Consider the following 20,954-nt stretch of genomic DNA (forward strand, 5'->3'; position numbering starts at 1 on the left):
CTTTTTCCAGACTTATTTCGTGCTTGGAATGTTTCTTTCAGCCATTCCGGAAAGTCTTGGAACGTGACTTCCGGTGTCTTCAGATTGGTCAGAAAGAAAGCCTGCAGTTGTACCGTTGTGAGAGTCTCCTCTTGTAACAGCTTTGCGAATTAGAAAGCCTGGTCCTGCAGCCCCATCGGCAGTCACTCTTCGCGTGAACCGCTAGGCGCGAACTTGCATAAAAACATGTCGCTGCCTGACTCCAAAGTTGTGTTCCCAAGATAAAACTGGCCACACGTCCTGGATGGGTGAGCACCTATCAAGATCTTGGGCATGATTCGTTGTCATTAGAACGGTTCTTCCTTGCTGCGTAGCAGTACTACCATCAAGCACATTGAGATGGACCAAGAGAGTGCAAGGTACCTCGATCTTACGCCCTTCTAAATATCCCTTCACGAAGACTTTTCTTTTGCTTCACGCTTCAGACCTACAACGTCAATATCCTCTATTAGAGCAATACATTTCGGTGGAAGCTCTACGAAGAGGTTCTCCAAATGTTAGTCACCAGTTAGCGTGGTAGATGAAGTACACATAGCCGCAGTTCAAAGTGGCCTGTCATCCAAATGCCAGAGTTGTCTTGCCAGTGCATATAAGAATCATTTGTCAGCCATTACGGTGCGTTGAGTTGATAATCGCCAAAAATGTTTTGCTTACCTGGAGGGCCATGCAGCAAGTACCCTCGCCGATAAGGTATACCTCGCGTGCGCTACGTAGGGGACCTCCGACTCTCTGGTGGCAAATAGCGAGCAATATCGCAGATTATGCCATCCTTCAACCCCTTCTCAAGATGAACCTTATCGAGCTTGCAACCAGGACGAAATTCGGTGGTGTCCCAAAGAGCTTCTTCATTTGGGGTGCATATAGCCACACATGACTTGTTTTATTCTTTCTGAAACTCTCCACATTTCTTCAAAAAAATTTATAAAGGAATTGTTAATGAAATTTTGCTCGCGACAATGAAATAAGGTAACGGACAAGGGCTCAAGCTGACGCTTTCCACTATTCTGAATTGTTGACTTACCGCTTGATTGGTTCTGCCGACCGACCCAAACACATCACTAAAAGAGGCTCCTCTCCGGTTGGTGATATGCTATACTAGTCCGCCTGATCGGTTTCAGTCTGGAAAGAATCTCGACAAACCATGAACAGACTGTGTTCGAAGAAAAACCACGTTGTGCCAAAGGCCGGTAAATGTTTGATAAGAGCCTCTGAATATTATCCACGATAATTTCTCTCACGCCAGACACGACCGCGCATCTGCGCCGTCAAGATTCTGGTCCTCTGCTGAAGTAGAACGTTGTGCCTGTTCAACTCGAGTACGTTTCAATCAAGCCTAATGTGACCAGCGATCGAAACGGAAGCAGTGAAGAACCTGACAATGAACGTGTAAATTCGGACTAGTATACCATCGAGCTGCGATATACCACTGGAGAAAGCACCAAGTATAGTGATACAAATAGCTATCGTGCTTATATCCCCTTGTACCTATGTTCCGAAGATATTCTGAGCTGTTGAAATCTCCGAAACGCACGACATGACATTGCGCGACAGAAAATTGCCGTCTAAGAACATGAACGTCTTGCCATTACTGGAAATTATGCTGAGATTTCTATTTGACGGTATGCGAGATATGCTGCTCGTAATGTTGTATTAATGACTATACATGCAGTCGAAATTTGAGAAATCGACACGGTGAATCTGTCTTTCGGCAATTTCAGGTGCAAGGTCTTGAAGCAAATTTTATAGGCTACCACATATTGACGATATATGTTAGGCCAGCCTTCAAAAAAAGGGTCACTTATTGTAAGTTGTACAATTAGTATCGTCATTCCTGAGATCTGGATCTGCCGAAATCACTAACAGAAGACGACTAACCGAATTAAAGCTATACCATTAACTTACATTTCAAATGGCCGAGATCAGAGACAACGAGTTCTTTGTTAAGGATTGTTAATCTTAATCTTAATCTAAACATAGGCTTCCTGAGACATTGAAATAGACTACTGACAAGAGTTGACAACACTAGAGCTCTTTCTTGCAGTTAAGGTCTTTCAAGATGGAGACAAAAGATTTTGATAGGGAAGACCCTTAAAACCGGGGGCTCATTCCCAGGGGTAGGCCATGAAGCGAATAAGCCAATATGAACAGAAAAAGAGCTTAGGTCATCGCTGCTAAATTGAAATAATCAGTATGGGAGAGCGATACAGAAAACAGTGTGCTGGCGCACTGAATGAACTTCGTAGAGAGTATGAGAGCGTCGCATTCTACATCAGCAGTAGATCAGGGAAATATGAGCGCCGTATCGACTTCAACAACGGAATTTACATCCAATTCATCAGTACGCGCGAAGGCTTGCGCAGCGTTGATCTTCGAAATCCGCGACTGGTTGATGCCCTGGTCGACATGGCTGAAACCGAGGGTTTAAGAGGACGTACCATGGTTTATGGGGTTGCAGCGTACTTCGGAAAGCACTCCGACGAGGCGCTGAAAAAGCATCAGCAATATGACGCCGAAAGAGAATATTGAAAAAGTCAAAGGACTATGAATAAAGCATATCGGAGATGTACAAAAATGCAACTTCGAATTCGGAATTTGCCGGATAGGCATGTAGCGTGGCGTCCAACCGACATCGTAAAATCATGCCGGGGAATGCTAGCGATATACCAATTTTACTGTATTAACTACTTGCACTGAGCTCATTCGTGCAGGTCCGCGAAAAACAAAACTTGCACGGCGTCCAGAGTTCACCTAAGATTCCTGTGGCTTAATGACTACCTTCTCGCCCGAAACGCCGTCCTTGTTCCTCTTTAGTGCCGTCTCGATGGCTGACAAACCACCTGGCACAACAACCGGGCGATTAGGTTTATAAAGCCCCTTTGCAATATAGCCATCTTCACCACCAAGGTTCTTCATCAATGCCTCGCTCAAATATCGCAATTCTGGCTTGCTGCCCAAGCCAAGCACTGGTTTGACCGAAGTCTTGGGCTCCTGCTCCCCGAGTTTCTTCACCTCCTCGTCGGCGTTCATCTGCACTGCGTAGACATATGTGTTCTGAGTCTTGGTCGTTTGAACAATCTTGACACCAAGCAAAAGAGTAGACTTGGCTGAGATAGCGTCAAAGACAAAGGCCAATGGCAAGTCGCCGACCGCGGAGGCAAAGTCCGAGGGTTCTGACTGCTTCGAGCGGTCGAGCACCACATCGGCACCCAGGCTCTTCAAATGCTGTTCGTGGGCAGCACTTGAGTTGGTGATGACCTTTGAAAAGCCTGAAAGTTTTGCCATTTGAATTGCGTATTGGCCAACGGAAGAACTTCCTCCAAGAATCACAATCGCCTTGTCCTTTCCAACCTGGTTGCCGTCCTTATCCCACGGCGGAGTAAGACCGTGACCCGTCGCCTTGTCGTAGAATGCCGTGAGGACGGCGACAGTGGCAAGACTGATGCCTCCAGCCTGTTCATCGGTGATGTTCTTAGGCGTCTTACCGACCAAAGCCGCGGGCATCTTGCAGTATTGCTGGAAAGTTGAATAGTCGTACTTTCCGATGATTCCCTGGAAGAAGACTCTGTCACCTTCGACGAGACCGTCTACTTCAGGCCCAACGGCAACAATTTCGCCGGCTCCATCAGAGCCAGCGACTGCTGGGAACTCGCTGAGAAAGAATTTGTAATCGCGCATTTTCCAGTCAACAGGGTTAATAGCGGTCGCTGTGATCTTGATACCGACTTCACCTTTCTCAAGGGGTGCCAGAGAGCGGTCCTCTATAATGTGTTGGGCACCAGCCTCCTGCATGATTGCAGCTTTGAAAGTCTTAGGGATGGCCATGTTTGCTGTTATAATCGAGTTGGGTTTGAAAGTGTTTAGACGAGCAGCATTAATGTGCCAGTACGAGCTACTTATAAATGAACCAGGCAGCTAGGACCAGTGTTAAAAATGGGAAGAGCTGAGGCCATTTACTATTAATATGCATGTTGTCCAAGAAAAAAGGCTCATCACGCCGAGTCTTCCATACGAATCCGTACATTCTCTCAATCTCTACACCGTCATGCTTAATAATACCACCATAGTGGGGCTGCCCCTCTTTGTTTGCAAATTTCCGACTTCGAAAAGAAGGCCATGGTGGCATCACGCAAAAGTCCGACAGTCTCAGATTTCATATCGTACATACACGAAACTCCGTACTCAGAAAATTTGTAGCTGCATGTAAGCAGCCGCTTTTATACAAACCTCTTACTTCTGGGCAAGCCTGCCAGCAATGCAGCTTTACGGTAGTCCAGGTAGAAAGATCGGAGTGCTGATAGTGGGGCAACGGTGGATAGTCAAGAGTCCCCACCCGAACTTGAGCGTCCGCGACTATAGTTCGAGATTTCCCCCAGATGTCAGACACTGCCATTCGCGAGTTTATGATCGTGCCCAAGTCGATCTTTCGAATGTAGACGTATTTATCCAATTCTCATTTTTGAGCTGTTGTGTTCGTTGAATCCATAGATAATGTTGACAGCGGTCCGACTCGAACATCTAGTTTGAACAAACCCTGGACGGCATTTTGAAACCAGCTCAAAGCTGCAGCGTTTTTCAGATCGGCTTTTGGTTGGGCTGAATAAACCATTGCTGAAAAATTCTAACAAAGCCTCCGTCAGCCAAACATCTCTTTTGAATTTTTATATTAGTTTTGAATCCTATCATTGTGAACATGTTCTGGCATGAAGTTCTGTGATCCCACGACATGGCTACGTGCAAACTAAGTTGCTTATCTTGGTCTCAAAATATCCAGTCATATACACGTTGGTTTGAGTCTGGACTACGAGTAAGCTTGTAACCGTCTTTACTCGGTTCATTGATATCAAATCAAAACATATGTTATTGAGCAAGATTACATCCGTGGCTCCATTTAAGTAGTCTTTGTTGAAACTAGATTAACCACCGGCGCGGGAGTATTTTCATACATGGACTGGTGTTGGTAAGATTCTCATTCTAAATTTTGATTATACGTAGCCTGGTATATTTACAAATTATCCAATATCAGCTGTGTATGCTTGTATTACCCGACACTACCTACAATGTCTCTATCGATGCAGAGCACTGTGATTTCAGCGGCTGGCAATGTGTTGTAGAGTATGGATTGCATATAGCCTTGAGTGTCAATATTAGGTTTGGCATGTCGAAAGAAGCGAAATTTGTTGGTATCGATTGAAAGTCCGTTGAGCTTCCGGTAACTTTAGATCAGATGATTGAGCATGCATCGAAAACACAGAAGTGTTGCACAGGTGGAACTGACATAATGCTATTTTTTAGTGACGTACTCCAAGATTGCTATTTTGGACGTAACTGCTTCACATTGAAAACTATGTGCTAAGCCCTCTTCAATTATCAGGAGCTGGGGCAGCTTCCGGATCGTCCGCCAACAAAGCTTCCACCTCTGCACCCCTTCTGCGTCGCTCCTCTAATGATATCTCGTGTTTCGGTGATGTAGACCAACCAATACCCAGTTCAGGATACTGGAGTGGGATATCACCATCACGTGGCAAGACGTCCAAATAAATTGGCCACGGGGTGCCTATCCAAGCGTTACGGGTCTCGTGATCGATACGTTGATTCGCAGTCAGCGGATGGACCAGAACACTTGTACAATATTAGTCTCAAGAAACAGACGGGTGAAATATAGCAGTAAAATAAGAACAGCGACTCACCTCAAACTACCTCGATTTGCTGCCAAATAGAAGAATACGTCTGAAAATGATGAATCAGGGACCCAGACTAGGGAAAACATTGTCAGTTTGTCTGAATAATCATAAAGTTTCTATGGAAGTATAATAAAACGCTTGAAGTCAATCTCATTCTACTTACTCTCATATGACCCAGCTGGGTGTGGTCCCATTGGGTACTCGTTAACTCTGAACAGAGGTACAGCAACGAATGCTCCTGCCAAGAGAAGCATTAGCGAATGACCTTGTAGACTATGCTGCGCGCTGATCACTTACCATCGCGGCGTAGTCTCAATACAGCATCACGAAGAGCTAGAGCTGCGGCGGTCTCGGTTGGTGACTGAAGCAGGAAATAGATGTGAAAATGCCATTCCCGGGTCCGACTCTCAACAACGGTTTTCAGATCATCTTGCGGGGCGGGAACTGTGGGGCGGGTCACCATGGTCATTATGAGCTGACGTCGGGAACAGGATTTATGTCGCCTATCCTACTGAAGCCTGATGTTGGACTTGGTGAAATTGATGTCGAACGTGGCTCCATCGACTCGTTGGAGTCTCGAGCGCAAGGACGTCTAAATGAGCACGCCATCCGTGTGGCTTTGGCGTGCGGAGATGCATGAGCTTCATTGTTCGGCTACCAGACAATTTAGGGCAGGTCAATAGCCGGTCCGCTCCGGGCCTTTAGGGCCACTGAAGCTAACTTCTCTCATTGTAGATGTATGTAAGGTTAGAAGATTGTTTGAGGGGAGCAAGTGCGCCTGATAGGCTAATACAGTGAGGTTTCTTGCAGCTGCCACTGAACTGCAGATCACCGCGTCTATTATCACGATAGAATGATTGTGGAACCAGTAATGTTCGGCCTCTTATTATTACTGGCCCCTTGTGACGTGTAGCAGGCCATAGACATGAAGGCTCCAGTGCATATCCTGTCCACACCAATGCTTCCCGTATGACCAGTACGAAATACTCATATAACGCGATGATTGACCCTGAATTGTGAGGGTTTGCTGGTATATCAGTCACCCAACAAGGAGATAATCGTAGTAAAACGTTGCGAAGATCGCAAATACAAATACAGACAACAGAATATTCTACGAAAGGCTGTTCGCCCCATAATATCAATTATCGTTCGTCCCTGGGTCTCGCGATGGCAACAGCTGAGAGTGCCAATAATACGGTAGCGATTGATTATGGTTTCTGTTTCAGCACAATTTAGTGATTCTCCAACGTCGGAGCAAAACCCGGACAATTATAGCGCGCTATGACAATATGCGAACCCAATCATATCCTCGAGTGTCGCTCCCCGCTGATGCGAGACATGTTGCACTATACTATCCCGCTTCCTTCCTGGGCCCAGCCCATCGTGCTTGGAACGCACGTAGGTACTACGCGAAGGCTTTAGCATCCAATAAGGTCGTATTTTGACTTCAACGAGCTTCAGCTGTGGCCCTACCAAAGATTGGCTTTGCAGATGCGTGCTTGCACGACTTCCGCTACCCGACGATCGCGGGGTTGAGCTACTAATGAAGCCACTGCATTAATGGTGAAGCATATCACGTATGGCTAATGCAAGGATCTGGGGAGAGTTCAGGCAGCGACGAAGTTCTGTTTGTCTCCAAATTTCTAAACTCAAAGAAGCCATTGCTGATCAACAGAATCGTAATGAACCGCAGCGTGCTATTGCGATTCAGTCGTTCTTGGCCGGCAGATGACTGAATAAGATCTGTTCAATCAATGATGTTGAGTGCATGTTCAAATGAGCACTATAAATATCAGAACGCCAAGGACCTAGACTAGTGCAAATAGCTATGCCACGGATTCGTGCTAATTCTTTGGTAGCTGTATTGCAGTCTAGAGCTGCGGATATGTTACTCATGGCAGCTCGACAAATTGCTGCATCGGGCTTCCATCTGTGGTTTACTGTGTTATAAATCGACTAGATGTAAGTCCTTATAATCCAGTCAAGTTAGAGTATGACGAGATGTTTCATGGAGCAAACTTGGGGAATCATGGTGGCGTGGGGTTTCGGCTGGTACGATGGGTTTATGGATCGGTCCGCACGCCTTGGAATTTTTGACTTTGACTATAGGATCAGCTTGAGAAGGGAACAACATTGCCAGATGCTGCATTTACTTCTCTTAACACAACAAGCTGAGCGAATCCAGTTTTGTCCATTATGGAAGCTTTAGAGACAGATCTGCTAAAGGATACTTCATTAGATGCAGAACAAGCGCGATGCAAGGTTGTCTAGAAATTGCTTCGTAACTCCCCAAGACCTATTGACGAACTCGAATCCGCACTCAAGCAGAACTAGTGGCTTAGTCTACCAGTCAGACGGCATGCTTTCAAGGTGCATACTGCTACTATGTACCGTTGCACACAAAGATTCGACGCTATAACAACTGATTTCACTTGGTAACATCAATGGGGTTATATTAATGTGATCCTCATCATTAGTCGACGTCCAATTGTGATTGGGGAAATGTTGAAGGGTTGAATTTTTGGTATGCATCATTTGTAAGCAAAGCAGACCGTTCCACAAAACAATGCGCAGCTACTCAATTACTTCCCCCGTTAGACTCGGCGATTTAGACTAGGTGTGATATCATACATGACTGCAAACCTATTTACGTCAATTGACATTATCATCCCTGTCATAGTTCTTTAAACCATGATAAGTTTGCGAGCAAACTACGCCAAGAAGAATCCCGACATGCTCCCTTCCGTCTTTAACTATAAACTCACTAAATTTAATTACGACCACAACGGCCTATGCTAACATGGCAAACTGCTACTATCTCTGGATCCCCTCCTAATCTATCTGTTCTTCCTAGACGCATCAGTAACTTGGAGCAAGAATGTCTGAAGATGTCGACACTTAAAACTTCCATAGATTCATTATATATAGCCTATACTCCGGGCAGATATGCAGCCTCAGAACCCGTGAGTTCTTCAGCACAGTTGCCGCTCTTTATAGTAACAAGGAATGCAATAATGAATGGTTGCAGATCATGAAGTACGATCATGAGGAGGCATAGACGTAGTGCGCTTTCTTGTCCACTTTTCCCATACGCAAGCTCGTGCAACATTTACTGTGGTAAGGAAACTACGGAGAACTTCATGCATATCATCAATAAGCGGTAAACTCTTGTGTGCCTTATCAGTACCTCGTCAACGCATAAGCATATAAAGTAGTCCTAGCTCATGAAAGATTGAAAAACAAAGTTCGGCTTAGTGGTCCGACAGCACGAAACAATGCAGCAAACAAAGTTACCGCTAATAACCAAGTCTATGATGCTGTGGTATAGTACACTACATCAAAAGATGTAGCATCGCTGGTTACTTATCCTTATGGTCTCTAACCTAAGTAAGTCCATACACTACTTATATTTCAACAAGAACAGGTATGCCGACCGAACTCTGATGAAGTACCAGATATTGATGTGCTTGATAAAAATGCGTGCAACTGATGAGGGAACGAAACAGCCTTTGAAATGCTGCAAGTTTTTCAAGCATAGCTAGTGGAGACCTATGGTTGGATCCAGATACTTTGCCTAGTACTCAATGGTTTGATGGCTATTTCCGCATCTCGGTCCAATTAATGCTGAACCCGCTTACATAGTTTGAGATGAATCCCTACCATGTAAAGCCCCTCAACAGAATGGTGACATATGACGTTGAACAAGTTGGAATTATCGAGGAACTATGCAAGGTCGAACTTTGAACATGAGGATCGTCCCAGCCATCTCTTCGGCAGTTTTCCACTCGCTTGAACGACCACCTAATTTTTCCCAGTAGCGATTAATGCCAGAAGGATATAATTCGCGAGCCTTCTGACCAATTTCAAACTCCTTCACTCATCCTGGCAAAATTCCACCAGCTAGGCATTCACTCAAATTCCAGATTTCTACTTTTTTGTAGTTCCTCGAGTCAACCACTGTTAAACTGTCACCATGGCTCCATCAGCTATGGAAATCCCGGAGATCTCCCCCGGCATCCTAGACAAGAAGATGGGTAAATTTGACCTGAATAATATGGACCGTATGTCTGAGATGGATATCCACGGCTTGGCCGTAAGTTCTGGTGATATTATGGACTCTTCATCATTCAGGGCGACATCTGGGTCTAAGAAGGGGTATTTTCGTGCCTCCAGCCCAACCGGCTCCATGCGAAGCACTTACACCACCCGGCACATGTCAAGTCGAATCATGAGCGGAGGCCTCACCCATTGGGGCAACCCCGAATATTCTAGCGAACTGACTCAGCAAGGTGAGGTGGAGTTCAAGGCTCTAGCGAGTCTCATGGCTACAATTTCAAACCACAGTTCGACCCTGAGAGAGGTTTGGACAAAAGTGGTAAGTACAGAAGCTTGTTTCCTTGTGCTTCACAATGGCAGCGTCGGAAACTGATCGACTAATTCCCAAATAGATTGCTGAGCGGGACGGGTACGCCTCAGCATGGGCACTCATGAGAGAACAAGTTGATCACCTTGAAGAACAGATTGGCAAGCGAGATGTGGAGATCAAGAAGTTTACTTCTCAGCTAGGAGAAAAGGAAAAGGAGAACAAAAAGCTAAAGGACGACTTCAATGCCTCCAATGCTCTCATCATTGAGCTAAGAGGACAGCTTGCTACTCGTGATCTTGACAACAACAACATACGTCGCGAGTTGAATACTGCCAACGGACAAAATGTACGACTCCGTGCAGAGCTAGAGGAAACAAAAGCGGCGCTGAAGCGGGCCGAGTTGAATCTTGTAGCCGCTACGGAGGAACTCCAGGTCTCAAAAGAAACTGCGGATCGATACCGTCGTGACTTGAACTCAATGAGTAACGAATTCATTGTCCTCCAGGGCAACAACGCTGAGCTCAAGGAGAAATACGAAGCCGCGCAGATGAAATTACAATTAGCTGCACAGAGAGAAGAAAAGCTTACAGCCAAGGCTCATGAGACTTTACATGAGATTTCGGTCATGGAGAGTACGATCGAAACCCTCCGAACTCGAATTGGTCAATTTGAAGAACAGGTGGATGAGATGTCCGAGTCAAATGAAAAGACTCTGGTTGAACTAGAGGTTCTGAAGACGTCCACTTCGACACACAAAGAAGACATGGAGAAGTCCTTGCGGAAGGTTGCGGATCTCAAGCGCAGATTGGACGAATCCAAGAAAGCCGCGGACGATGCCAAAGAAACAGCCAAGGAGTGGAAGCTGAAATGCAAACATTACGAGAATGAATACACCTCAATCGAAAAACACACCAACCAACTTCAAGACGAGCAAGTCCGGCTTCAGGCGATCCTTGCCGAGATCAACCAAAAGCTGCGCCAAGCCAACAAAGAAAAGCAACTAATGGCAGACAAATATGAGACTGAGAGCAAAAGATCTCAAGAGCACCAACGTAAGCTTGTTGTCCTTCAAGACTCTATGAATCGCATGGAAACTTCACACACGGAGAAAACCGGAGAGATTTCTAGCCTCACTGAGCGTTTAACACTCGTTGAGAGCGAACGGGACGAAGTATTGCGCAAATTCGGCGACCTCAAGTCTTTCACTGAAAAGCTGCAATCCAGTATCAATAGCCTGAAGGCAGAGATGAGCGCTGTGACCGAGAGATCTGAAAGCGCTTCGGAGCGCTTGCGTGAGAGCGAAACACGATACGAGGAGATTCATGATTCCATGATAGCAGTCCAGGAAAGCTACAACATCCTAGAGTCCGATCATGAGACACTGCGGAAGATGCTACTTGACGCACGTGAGCAGAAGGAGAAGGCCATTGAAGCTCGCGATGCTGCCGACAAGGAGCGCGATGACGCAATAGAAAGATACGAAGCAAAGTGCAGGGAGCTCGAAAGATACCAGGAATCGGTAACATCTCACTCGCATTCAAATGGTAAGTCGGAGGTTCGCAGGACCGTCAGCAAGAGCCAACACAAAAAAGGGGGTAAGCACGTGCACGTAACAGACGGAGCGTCCGCCTGACTAAGTTGGTGATTCTGGGACGTATTCAGGGCCTCAAAATGAATTTTCTACTTTTTTCTTATCAGGATGTTCATGGTCTCATAATTTATTCTTGGTACTGGTCCGGGAGGCGTTCAATGTATATTGAAGTAAATATAATTGATGCTTTCCAACATGAACAACTACAGTAAGCCAAATGGAGAGGTAGGCTTTTCAGCCGACTTCTCTTTGTCATATGGTGTTAAAATGCACGAAATATAGGACTGTAGCTGTGTAAATAGTTTCGAACAGCTTGATATTACGTATAGCTCACCAGACAAATTGGGTATCGGAATGAACAGGTGCCGAGAAAATGCTAAATGACAGCTGCACCTATGATACATCATGAGTCTATGCTTGTTCAGTTCCTCTGTGGATGCACGATTTGTTCGCGACTCGAACTATCGCTATCCAGCTGACTCCACTGTCGACTACCGCTTTTGGTATACCCAGATGGCCTCGGACCCAAGGCCCGCAACCGAGTTACCGATGCTTGTGTCAAAGGAGTCCCACCGATGGTTTCGACCGCTCCTCCCCGTTCAACAGGATCTGACTCCCGATGCGTATCTCTATAGAAGCTGAAGAGTTTACGAATAGGTGGGAGAGAGGCGGCAATGATACCGATGCCATTTTCAATGGTTGACCATAGCACAATATGGGCAAAGTAGTCTGAAAACAACCATTGTGATCAGTACGGATGGGCTTTCAAAGGGTATGCTGGTTTGTAGAATAAAACGCTGATCGATGAGTTACTTACACAGCTGATCCTCCGTGATGAGATAGTACTTCAGGTAAGGGATTCGAACGATGGCTGCACAACTCGCAAAACCTCCCATTGTGAGAACGACTATCAAAGATATCTTCACATGTCTCTTCATTGGGAGGTCTTTTAATAAGAGATATGGGATAATGGCGCAAGCCCAATCAAGTATTACTGTGAACACAGTAAAGAGGTAACTCAACTGCGCCATAACAACGTGAGTGGAGCAGGTTCCGAGATTTAGATCCCATTGAGCACCAACTGGACGGCAGGTGGAAACCAGCACAACAATAACCCCAAATGTGAATAGTGGCGGTGCTGTCAAAATCATCCATAATGGATATCGATAGCGCCGTTGTATAGTAAGTCGCAAGAGCGCGATCGCAATGCCTGCCTTGACTAAGTTGACTGAGACAGCATAATGCATTTGCCAATAGCCCATATATAAGGCAGCACGCGCCTTCGTCGGATCTGTCAATTCGGCATCAGGGGTTCCTAATCCATAATTTGCGGCAAGTATTACATATACGCAAGAAGGGATGAATACTAACTGCAGACTCAAGTCAATAAGCAATGGATGTACTCCACCGTGTTGTCACAAACTTACAAAGCTTAGAACAGCAAATGTATCGTCAAGTCCCCAAATTCTATCTTTTCTCAATAACCAAGCTCGAACATAGACTCGAAGCCCTACAGCTGTAGCGCTCAAGACGAGAAGACCTATAGTGATGATAGTAAGCGCCAATGAGAGGCCCTTCACCTCGATAGGCTCTTGAATCCAGGCCAGATCGATCAATGCTTGTCCGGTAAGAGCCGAAGGACTCGCCGCCGCTCGAAAACCCTGCCGCAGCATAATGCCGGTTGTGGTGCACGCAAGTATGAATGGATGCCTGCCGCTGTCAATCAACAAAAGTCCCAAATGCCAGCTCCAAGGTCGATACCGTACGTCAGAAGCAAGAATCCAAAACTAGAAGAATAGCCCTCTTCTACGAGGGAGAGGGAGGGGAGCGACCATCTCAAGTTACGCAAACTCTGAACCCGAATTCGGCTTGCACAACAAGTTAATGGTTTTGATCACATATCACATAGTGATGTGACTGTCGCATCTTCATGAAGTTCCGTGCAAATGCTGGTTGCTCTGCCTGGTAGGAGGCGGGAAGTGGCTCCGCTGCAGAGGCTGTCTGAAAACTGGCCCTCCTCGGTAAGGACATGATGTGCTCTGTGGATTGCAGCTCGGTATGACCTGTGATATTGCTCTGCTATTTGCTTTTTCGTTTCGTCGGGGCTGGTTTGATTGGTACCAGGGCTACCGACTAGCGAAATCCTGCTTCGCCAAAGCGAGCAACGGTCGCTAATGCAGGAGCCTCCAAGGGACCCTAGGCAGGTTCACCAGCACAGTGGAAAATATGAATCTCACGTCATGAAAGGTACACAACCTTCGTCGGCTACCAAGGACTTGTCAGTTATTCCGGGGCGTTTGAATATCAGGATGCCCGTGAAGGATTGTTAGACCTGGGAATTCAAAAGGTCCGGCACTATGTCCACCAGGATTCGGGCCGCAGTGCCATTTGACGCGATCGTTGAGATTCAAGAAACAGCTGCATGCGATATGTAATGGTGTACAGTGCGAAACAGGACACATTTGGCCAGCTGAAGAACAACGATTTTGACCATGTACTATGTATAGGCACATGCCCCAGCTTCCTGGTCAATAAGAAGAGGTACAACACCAAAATTGAGCGTCCCCTCCGAGTCCTTGCAGCACGAAAATAGCTGCGCTTGATTCCAATCACGTACTGATAATATACGAATGCACACGCTGAACAGAATTCAGTGCTCTGCGCCTAGAATATGGACTTGTTAATATGTGCAGTACTAGCGATCCTTGAATTGTTGGTGTATAACGGATCGCGGCAGCAAGTCGACAGTCCGTCAGCTGAAACAGTTTCTTTTCGCGTTGCGCAGTTGTGGCCCCTCGTCCTGGTCCAATACCTGGCCTTCAAATATTATCGTATCTTTATTTATCCTCATCACATCTCGCCACTGCGTCATCTGCCGGGACCTCAGGTCAGTAAAAAGAAACCCTTCTGGAAATGGATGACTGACTGGGCCCGGGTAGAATAACCATTTCTTTCTGGGACAAACAATCCATCTTTTGAGGGCAGACACTCCAACCACCCTTTACATTGAATGGATGAAACAGTACCCCGATGCGCCGTTCATCAGGTACCTTTCGTTTGCCAATACAGAAGTTCTGGTGCCTAACAGTATCAATTCTCACAAAGAGGTATTACAAGCGCAATGCTATTCCTTATCGAAAGCCAAATTTTTCCTTCGGATAGTCAAGGAGGTTGCCGGTCATGGCCTTATTCTTATGGAGGGAGATGAGCATAAAGCGCACCGGAGAATGCTTGGCAACTCATTCCAGTTGAAGAACATTCGCAAGCTTGAGCCCATATTCCAGGACAAAGCCAAAGATATATGCCGCTTTTTTGAAAAGAATATCGCGAAGAACGATGGTAGGACGGGCACCTTTGACTGTACTGACACGTTCTCGAAAGCTATTCTTGATATCATGGGCTCTGCTATCCTTGGTGTCGACCTCGACTATGTCAAACCGGATGAGGCCCGGAACAAGACCACAAATGGTGCTTTCTCACATGGTTGCACCTTTCATGAAGCTTAGTAAGCAAAAGTTTCGGGATTACTTTTTACCCTTTTCAGCATGTCTGTGGAACGCATACTGCCTATAAGAGACCTTCAGTTGTTTATGGCTGTTTCACAATAATGTTGAAGGGCCTCTGACCTATCATGAAGATGTGATTGCTGACATCAGATGCTGTAGTGATGTATTTTTCGCCCCTGGTCCGATTGGAAAATTGCTTTTGTTCTTCAATGGATTCATTCCTACCCGCTGGCTGCCTCTGAAAGCAAACCAAGAATTCCTCTTCGCTATGAGCTGGCTTAATGATGCGTTGACAAACATCATACGAGACCGTTATCGTGATGTTTCGACTGCCATGGCAGCCGGAAATTACGAGCATAAGGACTCAAGAGACCTGGTTACCTTCATTGTCGAGGAGAGTATGCCTGGTGGTTCCGCTCAAGGTATAGGCGAAAAGGAGTTCTTAGGCCACGTAGGTTTTTTTTCAACCTCACAAATGCTCTTCTATGGCTGTCTCGGCTAATTTGGGACCATATAGCTTCTAGAGTTTATGGCCGCAGGACATGATACCTCAGCAAATATGCTGTCTTGGAGTTGTCTAATCATGGCAACGAACCATGACATCCAAGACAAGCTGCGGGAAGAGATAAGAGGGCTGCCGATAAACTCAACGTTCGCAGAAATCGATAAACTGCCCTACCTGGAAAACTTTGTCAAGGAATCACTCCGCGTCTACTCTCCAGGTCAGTACTACCCAACATAGGTGAGAACTTTGGTCTTGTCTTAACCTAAATTAGCAACAACATATCATCGCGAGGCCGATGTCGACTTGACGATTGAGGGCATACGTATACCTAAGGGGACTCTTGTCGACCTCTGTCCTTCGGTCACACTTCTCAACCCTACAATATGGGGACCAGACGCGGAATATGTAGTTCCAGAACGCTGGAGCCGATTGACTGATAAACAGACATCTCCCTATGCCTTCAATGCCTTCTCGAATGGTCCACGCATATGTATTGGTCGGCAATTTGCCTTGTTTGAGATCAAGACGATTTTGGTCGAGATCATTAGAAACTTCAGGTTCCTCGCAGTTGAAAAACCTTTCAAGGTGGAAAATCCTGGGTTCACTCTCCGTCCTGCCGGTTTGGAAGTGAAGGTAGAAAGAAATCATTAGATGATTGACGGTTACCTTGAGATCGCGTGTCAGGGAGTTTGTCGCATCCAAGACTGCCGTACAACAAGCAGTGCCACTTATTGATTAAAGGATATGTATAAAAAAGATGAAGGGAAGAAAAGGGAGAGAGAACAAAGAGCCATTAAAATGTTTATTTGCTTAAATGATATTATTCAAGGATTGCTTTATGCATGTACAGCCTCGTGTACGTTAGAAGATATGAATGCATGACAGAGTAATGACGGCTGTCGGTTGGATGGTGTTTGTGGATGGTGCCGTCGCTTATAGCGCAAGGGTACGCTAAACCCCACGCAAACCTCGATGTTCTCATGTCTCAGCCCCCCTCATTGAACGCAAAATCTGGGTGTTGCTAATGTAGGCATCAGATATTTCTGATCTTCCTGTACAAACCATGTCTAATCGTTCTAGTAACATAGCAAATCTTAAGTCTCGTCTTGAAAAATGTATCAAGATGGACATGATGATAAAGACAAGGCTTTACAGGAGCTCACGCAGTATCAAGGCCAATTGATCATTGATCCCTTACTTGAGATTCAAGAATGTCAAATACGCTGTGGAAAAGGTTTGACCTTATCCAGAATCTTGAATGTGCTTATACAAGGTTTGTTGAAAATGAAAGCGAGATTCTTTGAAAGAAAGCCGCGACGCAAACTTTTCTGAACCGTCAACTATGCTTCTCCTCAATGATCCTACCAATGCATATAAGAAGCGGAACTACGTACGCATGGAAATTATCTGCTTCCAAAACCTCCCTTTTTTTTCTCTTGTTCTTTTTGGAAATTTTCAAATCAGCTTTTGAAAATCAAAATTTAAGACGCTAGTTCAAGGGCATCTGGTTGAAACCTCACAAGCAGTGATATTTGTCGTCTCAAACAACACCGAGCTCAGCTCTGAAGAAGTTTCCAGACGCAGGCTCTAGTGTAAGTCTCGCTATATTCGGTGATACTTTCTCAGCAGAGAGATTCTCTACAATGAACCAATAACCCCATAGGTGGCAGAGTCAGAGGATATACAGCCTCTTGGTTTCCCAGAAAAAAATCTTTAGTGGTTTTCATCGCCCAGGAGTTAAGCACAGTCTCACTTCTAACAAAAGATGTTGTTTCACGAAGGTGAGACCTACACATGATGGGCTCTTGACTCAAGGTCGTCTTTGGGTGTTTGAGCCGGTTATCGATACTGCAAGTTTCTAGGACAAATTTCTTGCAATTGATGGACCAGATAGAAGTGCTGAGTTCACGAGCAAAGAGGTATGTGGCAACTTGCGTACGAGCTGCAAGTATTATCTGATAAGCACCTAGCCGAGAAGCATGAATTATTTTTAGAGGTGATACCTAAAGTCTCAAAAATAAAGAGAGATCAGGGAGTTCTTTTCTTTAAGTCTATAAGCACCGTATGGCGACTGAGTTCGTTGCAATAATTAATGAGGGTCGGCTATTGAAGCTGGTATACTATTACCCTACTCCAAAATAGACTTAGAACATAGTGCTGTTTACGTGTGGGAAGGAGGTATTAAGGATGCTACGTCTGCCAAAAGTAGGTCGAGTTAACCTGGTGTTCAGGACAAAGGTCCATTGTCCTTCGTTTTCAAAGCAACTTGACCTCAAGATATCGGATGGGAAAAGCATGACCCGAACAACACTGTGATCATATATCTTTTGGGTTACTGTTACCAGACGATTGCAGAAACCAGATGGCTCTCCTCGTATATATACCTACTGGCGGTCAGGCTGGTTCTTCTTCAGAATATGTCCGCAAATAAACGTTGTCTTCCTTTGACTCCTAGGACGAAAGACATATTGTTAGGATGACTGGTAAATAAGTCTCATTGCTCAAGATACCTTTAAGAATACCTTCAGTCGTCCTAAGAAGCAAGGTGGCTGCCTAAAACGTCCACATGAAGTGTTTGATTCATGCCTAGTAGTGACATATAAGAACCTCGTCCCCCAATGGTGATGCCTAGGAATCATTGAACATTTGACAAGAGTGGGCAAGAAACTTTCACAATCATCTGTAGCATCATGGAAGAAACCGCTACGGTCTGAGTGGTTTGTGTACGTTCAAGAGGAGGCACAGCAGTACACTGCAGGTTGCCAGCAAAGTCATTGCCACCGCGTCAACTGTTGTTTCCCATTTGAGACCCACTGTCCCACCGCCGATAACAGGATCCACCCGGCCAAGGATGGCAATCCTTTTTAGCTCTGTCGCAATATATGATGTGGAGAATTTCGCGACCCCTGCTTCTCTATAGCCAGTCATAAATCAGCGAAATCGAATCAGTCGGACGATTACCGCGGCCGGAGCCCTCAAGCTATCCGAAGTTGCATGAACTGATGATTACTGGAGCATGAAAAGCGTTATAGGTTTAATTTCATATATTCAATTTCGTACAATCTTACTTTTCGATGGAACACAGCATCTACGAACAGCAAGATGTTAATGAACACAACCACTTTCAACAATACGAACTCCGTTCCCAAGTGCCGGTTCGTTTGGCTCCCATGTATATTTTTGCTGCGGAAATCTAACAATGAGAAGATTTTTGGGGACCAAGAAGCGCCTTGACATGGGTCCGGAATGCAGTGGTCGGGTAAGGTGATTGATATATGGTTAGAATCCGTTACACATCTGCAACCCCACTATACCAGAGCGTTGTTCCTTATTGGATTCGCATTGCGGTGAGATCTGCAAATACTTCAACTTGAGCCTTGGCTTAAGCGCGTGGAGGGAGGTTCCGCATGGCCAAGACTGTCTAATGCATATTTTGAAAGTTATCCCTGAGGCCGTGCTGACCAAACTCTTTGTCCGCACTGGGCCCTGGCGTGGAAATGTAACCTTGGAACCACGGCAATTGGTGCAACATTGGACGGAACCTGTTCGTACCTTGACAGAGTATCATTATACACCGCATCCCATGCAGAATAGTATCCACGATGTGGTTCGACTCTGCACGCCTCAGCAGTTCGGCTACTAAGTCTTGTTCATCATTCGGCTTGTTATGTCCGGCATCAACTCCATCTGGTACAGTCTAGAGATTTTTCGGAAGGTCGCCATAGCGGTCGTGCTACATATAAAAGGGACCTTCTGAACGTGCGTGGTTGACAAGACTAACAGTGTTTCTGACAGTCCGTATCGTACCAGCTTCACATTCCGAGTACCAAGTATGATCTTCTCTTCGAAATTTGTGGCCACTTCCGGCCTTGTGCTTTCGCTTGCCTCCATTGCAGCAGCCCACCCTGGCGAGGGCCACGAGAAGCGCATGCAAGAGGCCGCCAACGCCCGTACGGTTGCGTCAGTCAATGCCAGAGCACTTGAAGCCTGCAACGCGCGCCCCGAGGTGAAGGCAAGAAAGCAGCGCGCGATTGCTCGTAGGGAGGCCACCTTTGACGGCTTGCGCCAGAAGAGATCTCTCAAAAATGGTAAGGCAGAAACCCCACCATGTGTGGCAACTCAAAGGATCCAGTACTTATAGTTGACAGAACCATTTCTTCACCGGCGAGATGCTACGGATTTCGCAAAGTGGGCCGCTGTCGATCACAACAAGACCGGCATCGTCGATTTCAGTAGGGACACGCCCGCAGAAGAGCTCTTCGCGTCCAACACGAGCTGTGTTCTTGCTCCCGATAATGCCAATGGGCCATATTTTGTCTACCAGGAGCTCATCCGTGAGGATGTTGCGGAGGACCTCCAGGGTGTTCCCTTACACCTTGAGTTCCAGTTCATCGATGTCAACACGTGCGAGCCGGCTGATGTTTTAGTCGACATCTGGTCGTGCAACAGTACTGGCCAGTACAGCGGCGTCAGTGCCGACGGTCAGGGAGGTCTTGACTCGACCTACCTGCGTGGTGTCCAGCCCACGGACGTGGAGGGAGTCGTAAACTTTGATACTATCTTCCCCGGACATTACGAGGCTCGCGCATCCCACCAGCACATCATTGTCCACGTCGGGTCTGAAAGTACGTTCTCCTCGCTTGACTTTACACCCCACCCAAAAAGAGTTTGGCCACTAACGCGGTATAGTTCTTGACAACGGAACGTACACGGGGGGTGTCGTAGCTCACCTGTCTCAGCTTTTCTTTGACCAAAAGCTCATCGACATTGTTGAGGCGCTTGCGCCCTATAACACGAACGAGATTCCACAGACCCCTAACGTAGAGGACCTCTTCTCTGGGTACGGTGCGACGGCCGAGTATGACCCGTTCATCGACTACATCGTCCTGGGCAGCGATATATCTTCCGGTCTTTTCGCATGGGCCGAACTTGGTCTTAACACTGTAAGTGAAACGAACCGCAAGTATATGCGCCTGTCAGCTAACTTGCATGCTTTCCCACAGAGCTCGAACTGGGATTTCTACGCGCCTTATGCGTCCATCTGGAAGCCGGATGGCGGTGTGGATAACCCGAACTTCAACTTCTCCGTCGTTGGCACGCCTCCACCTACACATGGCTAAGTCTTGAGAACCATGAGTAATAATACAAGATTACTCCTTGACACACATAGCCTAACCTGATAGCGAAGAGGTTTCGTCTAGCTAGAACCTATTCTACTCAACATTGATGCATATATGATTGAAACACCCGGAGCTGCTCCTCACGT

At 46.2% G+C, this 20,954-nt stretch overlaps 6 protein-coding genes across 6 annotated transcripts; 3 read left to right on the top strand and 3 right to left on the bottom strand.

Annotated features, from left to right (window-relative positions):
• Nucleotides 1–2,229: 2,229 nt before the first annotated feature.
• BKA67DRAFT_663300 (uncharacterized protein) lies at nucleotides 2,230–2,565 on the top strand (the record flags this gene model as incomplete). The annotated part of the gene is made up of 1 exon (XM_046108158.1): nucleotides 2,230–2,565. The coding sequence occupies one exon, from the start codon at nucleotides 2,230–2,232 to the stop codon at nucleotides 2,563–2,565; it is 336 nt and encodes a 111-aa protein (XP_045953449.1).
• A 36-nt stretch (nucleotides 2,566–2,601) lies between these two features.
• Nucleotides 2,602–4,028, bottom strand: BKA67DRAFT_581018 (quinone reductase). Its single transcript, XM_046103894.1, has one exon. The coding sequence runs from the start codon at nucleotides 3,859–3,861 to the stop codon at nucleotides 2,788–2,790; it is 1,074 nt and encodes a 357-aa protein (XP_045953450.1). The 5' UTR covers nucleotides 3,862–4,028; the 3' UTR covers nucleotides 2,602–2,787.
• Nucleotides 4,029–4,997: 969 nt separating this feature from the next.
• BKA67DRAFT_611729 (dopa 4,5-dioxygenase) lies at nucleotides 4,998–6,493 on the bottom strand. The gene is made up of 5 exons (XM_046105398.1): nucleotides 6,018–6,493; nucleotides 5,884–5,958; nucleotides 5,727–5,793; nucleotides 5,315–5,658; nucleotides 4,998–5,252 (listed from the first exon to the last, which is right to left on the bottom strand). The coding sequence occupies exons 1-4, from the start codon at nucleotides 6,187–6,189 to the stop codon at nucleotides 5,400–5,402; spliced, it is 573 nt and encodes a 190-aa protein (XP_045953451.1). The 5' UTR covers nucleotides 6,190–6,493; the 3' UTR covers nucleotides 4,998–5,252; nucleotides 5,315–5,399.
• Nucleotides 6,494–12,098: 5,605 nt separating this feature from the next.
• Nucleotides 12,099–13,350, bottom strand: BKA67DRAFT_540406 (uncharacterized protein; the record flags this gene model as incomplete). Its single annotated transcript, XM_046100771.1, has 3 exons — nucleotides 12,099–12,406; nucleotides 12,495–13,047; nucleotides 13,105–13,350. 3 exons carry the CDS (start codon nucleotides 13,348–13,350, stop codon nucleotides 12,099–12,101), a joined length of 1,107 nt encoding a protein of 368 aa, XP_045953452.1.
• Nucleotides 13,351–14,218: 868 nt separating this feature from the next.
• BKA67DRAFT_581031 (cytochrome P450) lies at nucleotides 14,219–16,599 on the top strand. The gene is made up of 5 exons (XM_046103895.1): nucleotides 14,219–14,564; nucleotides 14,617–15,182; nucleotides 15,343–15,634; nucleotides 15,701–15,905; nucleotides 15,960–16,599. Exons 1-5 carry the CDS (start codon nucleotides 14,349–14,351, stop codon nucleotides 16,337–16,339), a joined length of 1,659 nt encoding a protein of 552 aa, XP_045953453.1. The 5' UTR covers nucleotides 14,219–14,348; the 3' UTR covers nucleotides 16,340–16,599.
• Nucleotides 16,600–19,520: 2,921 nt separating this feature from the next.
• On the top strand, nucleotides 19,521–20,808 carry BKA67DRAFT_663304 (Intradiol ring-cleavage dioxygenase; the record flags this gene model as incomplete). The annotated part of the gene is made up of 4 exons (XM_046108159.1): nucleotides 19,521–19,776; nucleotides 19,837–20,313; nucleotides 20,378–20,631; nucleotides 20,692–20,808. 4 exons carry the CDS (start codon nucleotides 19,521–19,523, stop codon nucleotides 20,806–20,808), a joined length of 1,104 nt encoding a protein of 367 aa, XP_045953454.1.
• Nucleotides 20,809–20,954: the final 146 nt, after the last annotated feature.

This window comes from Truncatella angustata (genome assembly GCF_020726525.1).
Source record: "Truncatella angustata strain MPI-SDFR-AT-0073 chromosome Unknown BKA67scaffold_9, whole genome shotgun sequence".
In the NCBI taxonomy this organism is placed as follows: Eukaryota; Fungi; Ascomycota; class Sordariomycetes; order Amphisphaeriales; family Sporocadaceae; genus Truncatella; species Truncatella angustata.